We start from the raw sequence: 13,124 nt of genomic DNA, 5'->3' as shown, positions 1-13,124 counted from the left end.
AATTGATTTTATATATATTGAAGCTACTTACAAAGTCCTAAGTTTAGGCATATGGTTGAAACTTGCCACAGAAAGTCTAGTAATGTTGTTATTGTTGAGAGTGCTGTAGAATAAAAAAAAAGTCAGAAATTTTAGATATGAAAATTTACTGATCATTCCATATGCTAACACAGAAAAAACTTCTTGTGATTATGCAGAACAAGTATCTGGTAAAGATGGCATCAAGAAGGCACTATATTATATGCAAGATGACAAGTAAATTTCGTACTTTAACATACTGCCATGCATTCATCAAACACTTATTACAAACCTATGACTTTAGCCACAGTATCTTTGACCATGTAGTTTTATGCATTTTGTACCTACATATCTACTTCTGATATTGGTTAAGGAATGAATATGAGCCATTAGAACATCAGACAATAAAAAAATTGAAGAGTTACAGTTCCTTGAAGGGTATTATGTATTATCAGTGTCCACGAGTAAACAAACCCATTTGAAGTCTCCAGCTAAAATCTCACAACAATAACACACAATCAGTTCTGTCAGGTCCTGCTAATGGTTCTTTCCTGTGGACATCAGCCACTGTTGAAATTTGAGTAGGAAGAATGATATCTATATTTGGTATTTGCATTGAGTAGAAAAGACGAGATACGCTGTAGCAATATAGTAAAAGCTTAACATATTCTAGCAGATTTTCTTTCTTTATTTATTTATATGGCTGCTCTGGGATGAGGCATGCAGGATCCTTAGTTGTGGCATGCAAATTCTTGGTTGCTCATGTGCCATCTAGCTCCCCCACTAGGGATGGAATCTAGGACCCTTGCGTTGGGAGCATGGAGCCTTAGCCGCTGGGCCTCAGGGGAGTCCCTCAGCAGTTTTTAGTTGTAGTCACACATCCTGTCCTTTGTTTAGTGCTGTGTGGTAGTGATCATGGTTTCTTGAAGCTAGAGTCTTGAACAGGGATGGTCAAGGGAGATAGAGAGAAAATAAATACAGTCTTTGTTTGGTTCTAAATTGTCCTACTTTCCCTCTAACACAAGCATTGTCAGTTGTATTATTACTACTATCTCGACTACAACTATTACTCATTCATTCATCAAACATTTCCTGAATGGCTCTTATTTTTATGGCAATATGAAATTTCTGAAAAAAAATCAGGCATAAAATCCTGTCTTAAAATAGCATACAGTTAGTTGTGGAAACCAATTACACAAATTACAAAAACTTAGAGTTAATAAGATTTAGAAGACAGAGTTCTTTTTTCTCAGTCTTACTGTGACAAGACAGTGAGAAAGACAGTTATCCCAGCAGTGGGTGAAAAATGTGGAGATGGCAAATGATTCCAGTACAAAGAAGATACAGTTGGGTGATGATTACATAGGACAAGTTGCTGAAGGAGGCAGGAAAGATGGTTCTTTGGTATAGTTGGATGCTGTTTGATACTCGAGAAGTGTTTGAATCAGACATTGCACATTTACTTGTCTACAGAGGCCAGACAGGAAACATACATGAGAGAAGTAGGCTGCTTGTAAAGAAATAAAATAGGGAAGAGAGATGGAGACAGACAGCTGGGGACGCTGAGGAGCTTGGGGATGGTGATATTCTTTGTTGTAGCAGCTAATATTCAGCTCTGATGAACTATTGCTCTGCTGTGATGGAAAGCTGCCAAACAATCTGATCTGCTCAAAAGAAGCTAGAAATGGAAGCTCTTAGACCAAGCTTTCTAATTTTTAAATACTGGCAACTCAAATGTTTCAGAGACTCCATGGGCTATGGGGCCAGTTCTGCTTGGGCTAAGCAAGATACACTGAGGTCACTTTAGACTAGCTGGTGGCTATGGTTATCAATGGTGGGATACAGGGTATTCAGGAGTCAAGGAATTAACTTAAATTTCTCCGTAAAGCAGGATGCGATAGCTACAGATCTAGAACATGCATGGACTCTTTTTACTATCCAGTTTTGGAATGTATTGAATGATGTAAGAACTAATCTGACTGATCTGAAACAAGTCACATAGAAAAAAAAAAAAAAAACGCTGAATGAAGGACCTATAAAGCGCTGAATTGGTTGACTTACGTTATCTAAAAGCTTCTAGTATTTCCCGGTACTCAAGTGAAATGAGATTTTTCTCAAACACCATTAAAACATATCTCGATGTCTGAAATAAAAGGTTTCACTTCTCAAAGGGATTTGCTTTAAACGACCCCTTTTCCTATCCTCAAAATTTATGCTGACTTTATATGGTTTAAATCTTCAGAGTACACAGCATACTGACTGTTGGATAATGTGACTTTGGGGATAACTTTTAAAAAAAATAATTCACACTCAGCAGATATGCATTAATTTTGAACTGCAGCTTCTTATGCTGTGCTGTGCATAGTTGCTCAGTCGTATCCCACCGTTTGCAGCCCTATGGACTGTAGCTCACTAGGCTCCTCTGTCCATGGTGACTCTCTAGGCCAAGAACACTGGAGTGGGTTACCATGCCCTCCTTCAGGGAAACTTGCAAACTCAGGGATCTAACCCAGGTCTCCTGCATTGCAGGCGGATTCTTTACTGTCTGAGCCAGCAGGGAAGCCGGTAAAGAAGGGAAGCCGCTAGTTTCTTATAATTCCACACAAAAGAGTTTACATTGCACGCTGAAGCCCGTGGCTATCAATTTGAAGACTTCTCAAAATGTCAATTCATTTAATTCAACTAAAGAAATTATCTTAGTATTTTTATTTAGTGTTGACGCTGGCAAGGGCTTCCCAGATGGCACAAGTGGTAAAGAACCCGCCTGCCAATGCAGAAGACTTAAGAGGGAAGGGTTTGATCCCTGGGTTGGGAAGATCGCCTGGAGGAGGGCACGGCAACCCACTCCAGTATTCTTGCCTGGAGAATCCCATGGACAGAGAAGTCTGGTGGGCTACAGTCCATAAGGGTTATACAGAGTCAGACACGACTGAAGCGACTTAGCATGTAGCATGCATGATGCTGGCAAAGCAATATTGATGTTAATATCTGGTAACTGAACAATATGTGGAACCAATGAAATTATTTTGAAATTAACAATAAGTGTTGATTAGGTATAATAACATGCAGGTGTTATATAAATTCCTATTATGAAATAATGCAAATTTATATACTGCTTTACTTGTGAACACTTTTTCCTATATGAAAATCTATTTCTATGTTTAACCTCAAGATTTTGTCTTTGTAATGAGAATATATTCGTGTACAAAAGATATCTTGGTGGGTAAACAGAAATGTTAGTCTTGGTAATCATTTAGGCCCTCTCAGACTTCAATCTTGATTTATTTCTTCTTATTCCCAAGTGCTAAGCATAGGATTTGGCAGAGTCTGATATTGGATGGATATGAACCACTATGTTTCAATTAAATTAAATTATGTCTATTCTATGGAAAAGAAAAATAAACCATATAAAACTGGCAAGTCAAGGAATATATGTCATTTCTGAATCTAGTGTCCAAGGAAAAGAAAATACTGATCTACAATTAGTTTCCAGTGTTACTTTTGACACAGGAAAATAAACTCTAAATCCTATCAATGAGAATTTCCATAAAAAGTCAGTTAGTTCATTAAGAACATGCAAGTGATCAACTGTCTCCCTGCTTTCATCTACCTTGGCTTTTCCTTCTTGAACTTTATTCACTCTCTCCCTTAATATATATTTTAATGAAACGAATTTTCATCAGTGGCTCAGTATGTTTATACCCATCTTCCCCTGTTTGGCCTCAGTATATTCATACATTTGCAAATGAATCACAAATTAACATTTTTAAAGATGTAAAATATTAGAAATCTGAAATTTAGGGTGATGCGCAAATTAATGCTCTTTCATTATTTCCACATAATAAAAAGATATCTCTTAAAGAGTCATGGATGATAGAAACAATCAAAATGGGTAACCTACTTTCTGAACTCTGTATTTAAAACAGTAGCTTTATATTTAAAAAGCCCCAGACCAACTGTTTATAATGGGTGAACTTTTGATTTACTTGTCAAGAGATTAGGAGATTTAGGGCTTAACATATTTAGTCTTTCCACTGCTCTATCCAAGTCAGCCTTAAATTCTTCATTAATTTTTTCTCTAAAGGTTGGGTCAATCACAAGCATTTAAAAAATTAATATATGTTAACAGAATGTCTGCTTGACTTTATAAAATTTTAACACAAAACATTAAAAGTCTTTGATAAAAATTTACATTTCCTTGTTTCGTGCTGATTTTAATTATTTCCTTTAACAAACTCTGACCATTAGCTAGCTTTTTGAGATCTACATATTAAAGTACTCAAAAGAGTTCCCAACATTTTGAATTTTTATTTTGACTCCATGAACCATGAGATATTTATCATTCTTTGGTATGTTTCATGACAGTAGGTCTTACAAAAGTCATCTTTTAGATATTTTGTAAACCCAACAAAATATATGAGGTGACTGTGTTTTCTTGAATTTACTGCTTCTCAAAACAATGATATTAGTTTAGAACCAAAAAAAGTAAATGAAGAGTTATTGTATTTGTGGGTAAAGTGTTTCCAGTGCTGACCACAGTGCTTGGCACAGAGCAGCTACTTCCTCTCTCTCTCTCTCTAATATATGTAGAGCACTCAGCATATCCTCAATATATTACATATATATTAGTTATTCTATATCTAATAAGTAAGTTCTTTTGCTTAATAATGAAATATTTTATGATATTCAATTCATTCGAAACATTCAGCAAATTTTTCATAAAGTGTTTGGTACCATTAGTAACAAATTCTTTCATTTGATCTGCGCTATTCAACTAAATAGTACATGTGGTAGTCTCTTCACATATGGGTTTAGTGACATTGACTATAGTTCTGATGTCAGAGCACGATCAAGAAATCATAGCTGTACTGCAGTTATTTTGACTTTGAAATAGCACTAGTGAACTTCCTATATTAAAAATGGCTCTGGAACACAATTTTAAAAGTGAACTTATAACTACAGTTTGTATAAGCACTTTAAATTTCTTTTTCCTTTAGAATAAGGTGGATTCTTATTAACATCTCTCACATGGTTAGAGAATAGTGTATATCCTCAGAACATTTTATTTCAATCAACTCATTCTTATATAATTCTTTAAAAATAATAACTGTATGTGATGCAGCTAGAAATTAGTTTCATTTGTTCACAATTAACACCAAAACCATATAGAAAAATTGTTAAAATAAGCCATCCTAGTTGAAACAATCAACTTTATTCAGAATTACACTGTGTTCTTCAAACTTAATTTATAAAGCAATGGGATCTTTTTTTGGAAGAATTTCATAATTTCTGGTAACTTTTAATACATGAACTAAAAATTCAAAACCTCTTCACATTTAATTTAGATTCAGATTGATGAATAAATTGAGTCAGAGGAGAATTATATCTTAGAATTATATTTTATTGGAGGGAAAAATTAGTAAGTATACTTAAAAAGTTAGAAAGGTGAATCTTTGGGGAAATTTTTCAGAAGTGCATAGGCGGCTTATGCAGCTTTAGGAACTAGTTTTCGTTAAAATTATTTTTCATTATAATTAATAATGTCATTAAAATTATTTTTACAGTGTCAAATATCTGTAGAGATTACTCAGTTGCCTCTAATCAATTTTTCAGCAATGTCTATCCAGCAGGAAAGGACAGAAAATGCCAATTATAATTCAAATCTGTGTGTGGTACTTTATGAAGTTAGTAGACTTTAAAATGGACCTAATAGGCGGCTTATTAAATTTAGAAAGTACATTTTAAAATAACCTTACAAAGATGGTAAGCTATCTAGTTAAAATGATATTTTAAAATGAGAAATGTCTTTCCATCGCACAGCAACTAAAATATACCAACATATCAGCTCTTAAGGTTTATTTTCTTTTTTGTAATTTTTCCGGTACAACCGATGCTATCTATATTTATAGCAATTCTGGGAATTCTTACAAATCCCATGTATGAGACTGTTTTACCACAAGGAGAAACACTTAAAAGACAACACGTGTGAACATGTGAGTGTCTTTTCAAAATTAAACAATTCTACCTAAGCATACAGATATGATATACACGATTTTGCACCCATGCATTTCCACTCTTCTCTGCATTTGCTCTGAGTTATTTAAGGGCTCTCTTTCTCTTTCAGAAACCATTCTGACACAAGATTTCAAGCTAACAGATAAGCATCCACATTAGCACTCCCTAAACACAAAGCTCTGGTTAAAAGAGTAAGAGAAATAAGCGGTACTTACAGCACTTCCAGGTCCCGGAGAGCCCTGAATGCCCCATCTTCAATACAGCTGATCTGGTTGTAATCCAGTTGCCTGTTAAACAGATTAGAAGAATATGTAAAAGACTGGACACTAGCAGGGTTAGGTGAAAGGAAGTCTCCTGAAGGGTCTCGCAAGCCCTAGCTGCAACAACCAAAATGCTCTCACAAATCCACTCATCTGCAGAAGAATGTCACAAGCCATTCTGGCCTCGGTGCCGCCACTGAAATCTCTTTTTGTTCTGAACTGTCTGTGCAAATAGCAGCCCTCGGAAAGCGCCAGTAAATAATAACTGCACCTTATATTAAATGCCATAGGAATGCAATTTCATTACATCAAGAAAAGCTATCCATTAAGAGCTTTCAGCGTCATCTTGCTGAAACAATTTCATTAAGGTAAAGGACTGTAAATCACTTAATGTCACATGCACCCCTCAGTGACCTAACAGAATCCATTTATCAGAGAAGCCCAGCTGCATGTTAATTTCACTATCCTTGGCAAGAAAGAGCAAGACTACTTTTAGGTTTTCTTCTTTTAAAAGCAGCTTTTCTTCAAGAACTTCAAATCAAGAAAGAGAAACGACACCCCATCTATCTCCTTGCTATTCTCAACTAGGCATATACTTTAAAAAGCGACCAGTTGTTTCATATTAAGCTTCACTGTTTCCATAATTTGCACTATCATTAATGGTGAATCCACGGCACTGTAAATATTACAGATTTTTCAGTTAAAGAGCTTCTCAAATTATACCACTCTCCAGAAACCAACTTTTAAGAAAACTAAAAAAAAAAAAAAAATCATTTTCTCAAAGACACTGATTTCAGCCCCAAACACGAAGAAACACATACTGCAGCAAGAATAAAATTCTACATATATCTACAGTCAAACATTTAAAGCTGTATTAATTCACTCCAAATAACACAAAACTCAAGTAACTCTTCTCCAGCAGTTATTACTCACTTATTAATGTTTAAAAATTGAAAATAAAGCATGTTTCAAACTTGAGTTTGCTTTCTCCTACCGTTTGTTTAGGGAATTAAAATTTCCTTGTTCATACTAAGGAATTTACTTGGTTGAAACAGACAACTAAGTACTAAATCCCACTGCTTTCTCCTTTTTTCTTAGACAAATAATCAGCTTTTATCTAAAATCTAGTAGCCTGATGCTTAGTGGTATTATTGTTCTTATAAATAAAAAGTATTTTAATGTTTCACTTGAGATAAAAACCAAATGGTTGATGATATAGGTGAGTTTTCAGCCTTGCATGCATTGGGAAGGGAGGTACATAAATAGGGTAGGCCTATGACCCTAATACAAAGATTAGGATCTTTGTATTATTTCAAGCACAAGATTTACCAAAAAGGCCTAATTTACATTTGAGGTTTGTTCTTAAGGGAACTGCTTGAAATAGCTGTTTTTCTCACAAGGCGATTGAATAAAGGGGCAATGATTTAATTCAGTGACTTTCTGAGGGGCCTCTTCAAATTCCCTACTTTAAAAATTATGTACATAGAGAATGTCTCATGAAATATACATCTCATTTTTAAGAAGGTCTCTAGGGGACATAATCATACAGGAGGCTACCTTGATGCCATGCAAATTGTGCGATCTAAGATGTGCAATATAAAAAAGGTGAGCCTGGAGAAGATACAATTTTATTGCCTGTATAAACTAAGGCTTTCCCCAAATAACAGCTACCACTCATGCAACTGTAACAGCAGAAGACATCTCTGCTTATTAGGAAGTATGTGGATGTATAATTTTATTTTCTAAGAAGACTTTTAAAGACTCATGATGTAATATGGTTGCTGCGCTTCCAAGAAAACACTTAGATTCTGGAGCACTTTTGATTTTTACAGATTAAATTCATTTAACAATTAAGTTAATAGCCTTTTTTTTATTTTAAAGTGCTAAATATATATCTGCACTACTATTCTCTAACCTCTTGAACAATTTATCAAAGCCATTTAAATTAGTTCGATGGCATGAAGTGTTACCCTTGACACACTACAAAAGAGAAATTGTTTCCAGACAAATTGGCAAAATCTTTTAATGCTATCAAATTTGCCTAATGCAGTCTCCAGGTTAATCTGTAAAAGGGTGAGCTGTATGTTTGCCCATACCTTATTATCCTTAGCTGTCAATGTATAAATCAGTGCTGACACAGCTTCTTTTAAATCATGCATACTATACACAAAAGGAAGCCCTAGCTTGCCAGAAAGCACTCAAGCAAATCTTGTCCTACAAGTACTGAAAGGCAGATTACTTTCTATATACCACCAGAAGTTGAGACGCTGGTGGAAACTTTGCTAATTTTATCCCTCTTTAACATTGCTCATGATTATATGCTTCTTCTGATTCTTAACAGAAGTCTAAGCCCTTATTGGCCCTAAAACATTAAGGATATTCGGTTCTCATACGACCAAATTCTTCCCTAACAGTTTCCTGGATGCTGTCATGTCTCAGGTCAAATATCTTCTGGGAAGGAAGGTATTTTATGAAAACGCTACTCATTTGAAAGGATAATGAAAATCAAAGCAGACAATTTTTTCATCAATGGATAGATTTTTTTAATATTCAAAGTTACATTTATGGAAAGTACTGTACTCACATGATTGCTCATGAGAAAATCTCTGCACAAACCTCTGTTTATCTGCATATCGTTCAAGATAAACAGTGTCAAAGCTATACAAAAGTGTAATTTATTTCAGAGTTTCTGGACTATTTTTCTGCACCTTGTTTCTCTCACGCTGTTCATTTCCTTCACCACCTTTTAAACCCTGGGCACTTCTGCTTTTCTATAAACAGGAAAGGATGCGGTCAGCCATGAGTTTAGTGGCACATTTAGATGTGATTACACACCACGCCATGGAATTGTTCGGAATTAAGTAATTAGTAAGAGGAAAACTTTTTCGCTTTTCCAAGAAGTAACATTACAGCTATTTATCCAGACATAAGGTAAATTTGTTGATCTATGGATGATAAAAGAGTACTGGGTGTCTCTAACAGCTCGAGGGTCCTTTTCTAACATGGCCTACTTTCCAGGGAAAAGCGAGCTAGCACTTTTCTCATTTTCCTGGGAGGAAGAATGGTATGGATAGGACCAGGTGCTTTCCTTTAGGCTTCTAACCTGCATAGTCTCATCCAGGCTGCTGAGTCTTCTCCTTATTTTCTACCTCAAACCCTCCTCTCTGCTTCTGTTCAAATTCCAAATCCCCCCTCCCTCTGATCCATCACTCTCCTAGTTTGTATGTGTGTGGTTTGAAGCAGTGGCTTTCTCTTTAATTTCATGAAAATGATGTTGTTAAAAACATACTGTTTTTCAGTCACAAAGTCACGTCCGACTCTTTGCGACCCTGTGGACTGCAGCATGCCAGTCCTCCTTGTCCCTCACCATCTCCTGGAGTTTTCAGATTTCTCTCAGCATAAACACTCTATGATTCTATTTTTAATGGTAACTATTCGTCTTCTGATGCTCTAGAATAACTCTAGACTGTTTATTTAATTTCTTCTAGCACTGCATTCAACAATGCAGCACACGTTTATCAAGTGTGATCACTCCATGCCTCTCACATAAAATTTCCAAAGCTGATCTGCTTTTCTTTAAGACTAAAAACAGTCTAATTTCAGATTTTGATTAATTTTTGGTATGAAAGATAATATAAAATGTTGCTAGACATAAATTTTAACAAAGAGGTATATTAAATGACAAAAAGTTTGTACATTTGCTTACTTGGCATCTTAAAACATAACTGGAGACACTGTATTCTGTTACTTATTTTCCTAAGATTTCCTGTTTTCATTGTTAACAATCTATATACCAGACTGTTTGAATTACACATACAAAACACATCTTCCTGCATTAACTTTAGCTGGTTTTGTTCTTATCCATAGAAAATTCATATTTCAGTGCAGTGTCCAAGTAATAAGATCTTATTACAAATTGATTTTCTTTTTGTAAGAATTAGAACACCATAAAACATACTTACCTCTGGAACAATAGTGAACATAAAAAATCTTTAATAATTTCAAAGCCAAGCAGAGTCTGTACATACTGTCAACAAAATTGTTATGACTAGGTTCCAATTTTGCCAGAGTTTTTTAGGTATGAGAAAGTTTCATTCATATTCAACTCGCTACTGCAAGATGACAAACTCCAAGAATTTAGTTGACTTAAAACACATCAAAGTGATTAGAATCAGTATGAGAGAATGACAACATTTCGCTAACCTGATAAAACATAAATGTAATGGGAGAAAAAGAAAAAATGCTGGTAAGGATATGGGCAGAATCTGTTCTATTTCTTCCCTTGTATGCATAAAGTTCAGGTAAATATGAGTGTCTAAATATACAAATCTTATGCCAATAATGATTGTGTAACAAGTAGTCTAAGATTTAAGTCATAATATACAGAGGGCATGAGAAAAATTTAAATTAATCCATCCTAGAGAGAAGTTTCTGCAACTGTATCATTTACCTCGGCATGAAAGCACAACTGTCTTAGCCTGGGCATTAGTGAAGAATATAACCAAGGAAAGGACTTTCTGAAGAATCTTAAATTACTTATGTTATTTGAGAATTTAACTCTTTTGCAATGTTTCAAGTAACACTTTGTTTTTCTCACAAGAAGAAAGAATCTCAGCTTTTATTGGAATAAGCCATAGTATACAGTTATATCCATTTGTTAATTTATTGGGAGGAAGTTCAAGGTAGCTCTAAGAGAGATGATAATAGACACTGGAGGAAAGACAGCTAAACTGACCTTCCGGTTCTGGTAAGTCTAAATAAACTAATCAGGGAGGTAGAAATTGAAACTGACAATATTAATAATTGCTAGCATTTATTGAATGCACAGTAAATAGCAGGGTCTTGAGACATACCCATCGTATTATTCCTCACAATTACTTGAGAAGGTAGGTATTATCATTATTTTGATTTTACAGATAAGAAAAGAAGGCCCACAGAAGTTAAACAAGTTATGCAAAACAAGTAGTAAATGTTTAGTGAAACCTTGATTCAACTTTAAATCTATGTATTGTTGAAGCCCTCATTAGACACAGTTGGCTAGGAAAAGAGATTCAGGAGCTATTCGTTCTGCAAATAGAGGTTTAGGCTGAATTTCTAAAGGCAAATTTTCAAGGAAGAAGTCAGAAGAAGAATATTACAGAATTTCAGAGAAGGAAGAGATTGCCCTAGGCGAAAATAATAGTGTGAGGGAGAAGAAAAAATCCCCTAAAAAATGGGTAGAATCCAGTAAGACAGAAATAAAAGTGGGTATTCCCTATGAAGGAGACTGGTTCAAAGAATAGTTGTGATCCGAGGCTCTATAATGTTCAGAGTAAATGTCTGCAAGACAGAGATCGTTCTGATTTGAGCAAAGAACTTGTGCACAGATTCAGTGGGAGAGGGGGCTGTGAGCCTGCACAGTTCTCTGAATTTTGGGATCAGTAGGAATATCTAAAGAGACTAGAAGCAATGCCATTGGGTAAAACTCACTGTTCTCTCAGAGAATAGCCTATATTCCTATAGACCCTGTAGAACTATTGTAGACAATATTCCACTAAATTCCCAAGGCTTTACCATGATGCCTATAGCAAAGCGTTTTGCTTTTGTTTTAATAAGCGGAATGATTTTCAACCAGGAAGTGATGGGATGAAAAACAATGCTTTATGTAAACAAAATTTGGCTGGAACATTGAAATTCCCTAATGATAATATACACTGGAGATCAAAACTCCATTAGCAGGTTATTATAATTGTTCAGAGGGAGAAAAGTATGGCTGGCTGTCCAGGGTTGGGGAAGCAAAAACAGAAAGATCTGTTCTGTCTCAAGAACAACAAGCAACCACTGAAAGATCAAGACAATGGCTATTTTATACATATGTGAATCAGATTCCCAACTCTTCAATCAAAATTTCTTGTGTGTTTTGTTTTGCTTTGGAAAATGACTATGAAGGTATGCTGCATAGATTCATCTTTACATGAGAAAATGCTATCAATAAAAAGAGTGCTAAGGCACCTGGAGACTGAGCAAAATGCAAAGTTGGAGAGGTTGCTGGTAACAAACTTGCCCATAGTTACTGGAGATTATCACAGTTCAGTGTGCTTTTTTACAGGGAGTACAAAGCAGGCAATTTACAGGACCACGGACAGTTCCCATGGTACTGACTATGGCATCTGCTGAGTTCCTGATACGCTTTACATATTAGAACCCAGATAACTGCGAGTTACAAGTTATCCTTTATGACCACAGGCAGCAATCTAGATGTTAGTGAAAGTCACTCAGTTGTGTCCAATTCTTTTCAATCCTGTGGACTACACAGTCCACGGAATTCTCCAGGCCAGAATACTGGAATGGGTAGCCTTTTCTTCTCCAGAGATTTTCCCAACCCAGGGATGGAACCCAGGTCTCCCGTATTGCAGGCGAATTCTTTTACCAGCTGAGCTACGAAGGGAAGACTTAAAATAGATGTTAAGAGGGGCTCTAGTCCTCATATCATAAAAATCAACTTCATTTGCTATCTATGTAAATGAAAAATCATCTCCACAGATACATTAGGAAGGTTCTATGCCTAAGAACCATGTGTGGTATTTATTCTAACACTAAGGATAGCAGGCCCCTTGAGTGAGAAACCAGTCTCCCCTTCAAAGTCTCTCCAGTCTCAGGCTCACTGAAAACACTCTAGGAAAGAGCTGAGAGCAAAAAAAAAATCACAATTTTAATTTTATACAAATGGATATTCTTTTTATAATAATTATGTAATAAATATGTAATTAAGTATGATGAGAAATATAGTAAACTAAACATGAAAAGTAGCTGATTATGGTCAACATTCTGTAAACATGATTTAACTTACAG

The 13,124-nt window shown here is 35.4% G+C and overlaps 1 protein-coding gene across 1 annotated transcript in view; it reads right to left on the bottom strand.

The window, feature by feature from the left end:
• The window catches only part of SLIT2 (slit guidance ligand 2), a 400,034-nt gene that overhangs the window by 133,626 nt on the left and 253,284 nt on the right, over nt 1–13,124 (bottom strand). Inside the window, exons 6-7 of the mRNA XM_052642277.1 lie at nt 6,249–6,320; nt 32–103 (exon numbers count right to left, since the gene is read on the bottom strand). Coding sequence (XP_052498237.1) covers nt 32–103; nt 6,249–6,320 — 144 coding nt within the window. The remainder of the gene's footprint in view (nt 1–31; nt 104–6,248; nt 6,321–13,124) is intronic.

Source organism: Budorcas taxicolor, chromosome 6 (assembly GCF_023091745.1).
Source record: "Budorcas taxicolor isolate Tak-1 chromosome 6, Takin1.1, whole genome shotgun sequence".
NCBI classification, from domain to species: Eukaryota; Metazoa; Chordata; class Mammalia; order Artiodactyla; family Bovidae; genus Budorcas; species Budorcas taxicolor.
Note: the sequence above shows the minus strand (reverse complement) of the source record. Positions and strands in the feature narration are given on the sequence as shown.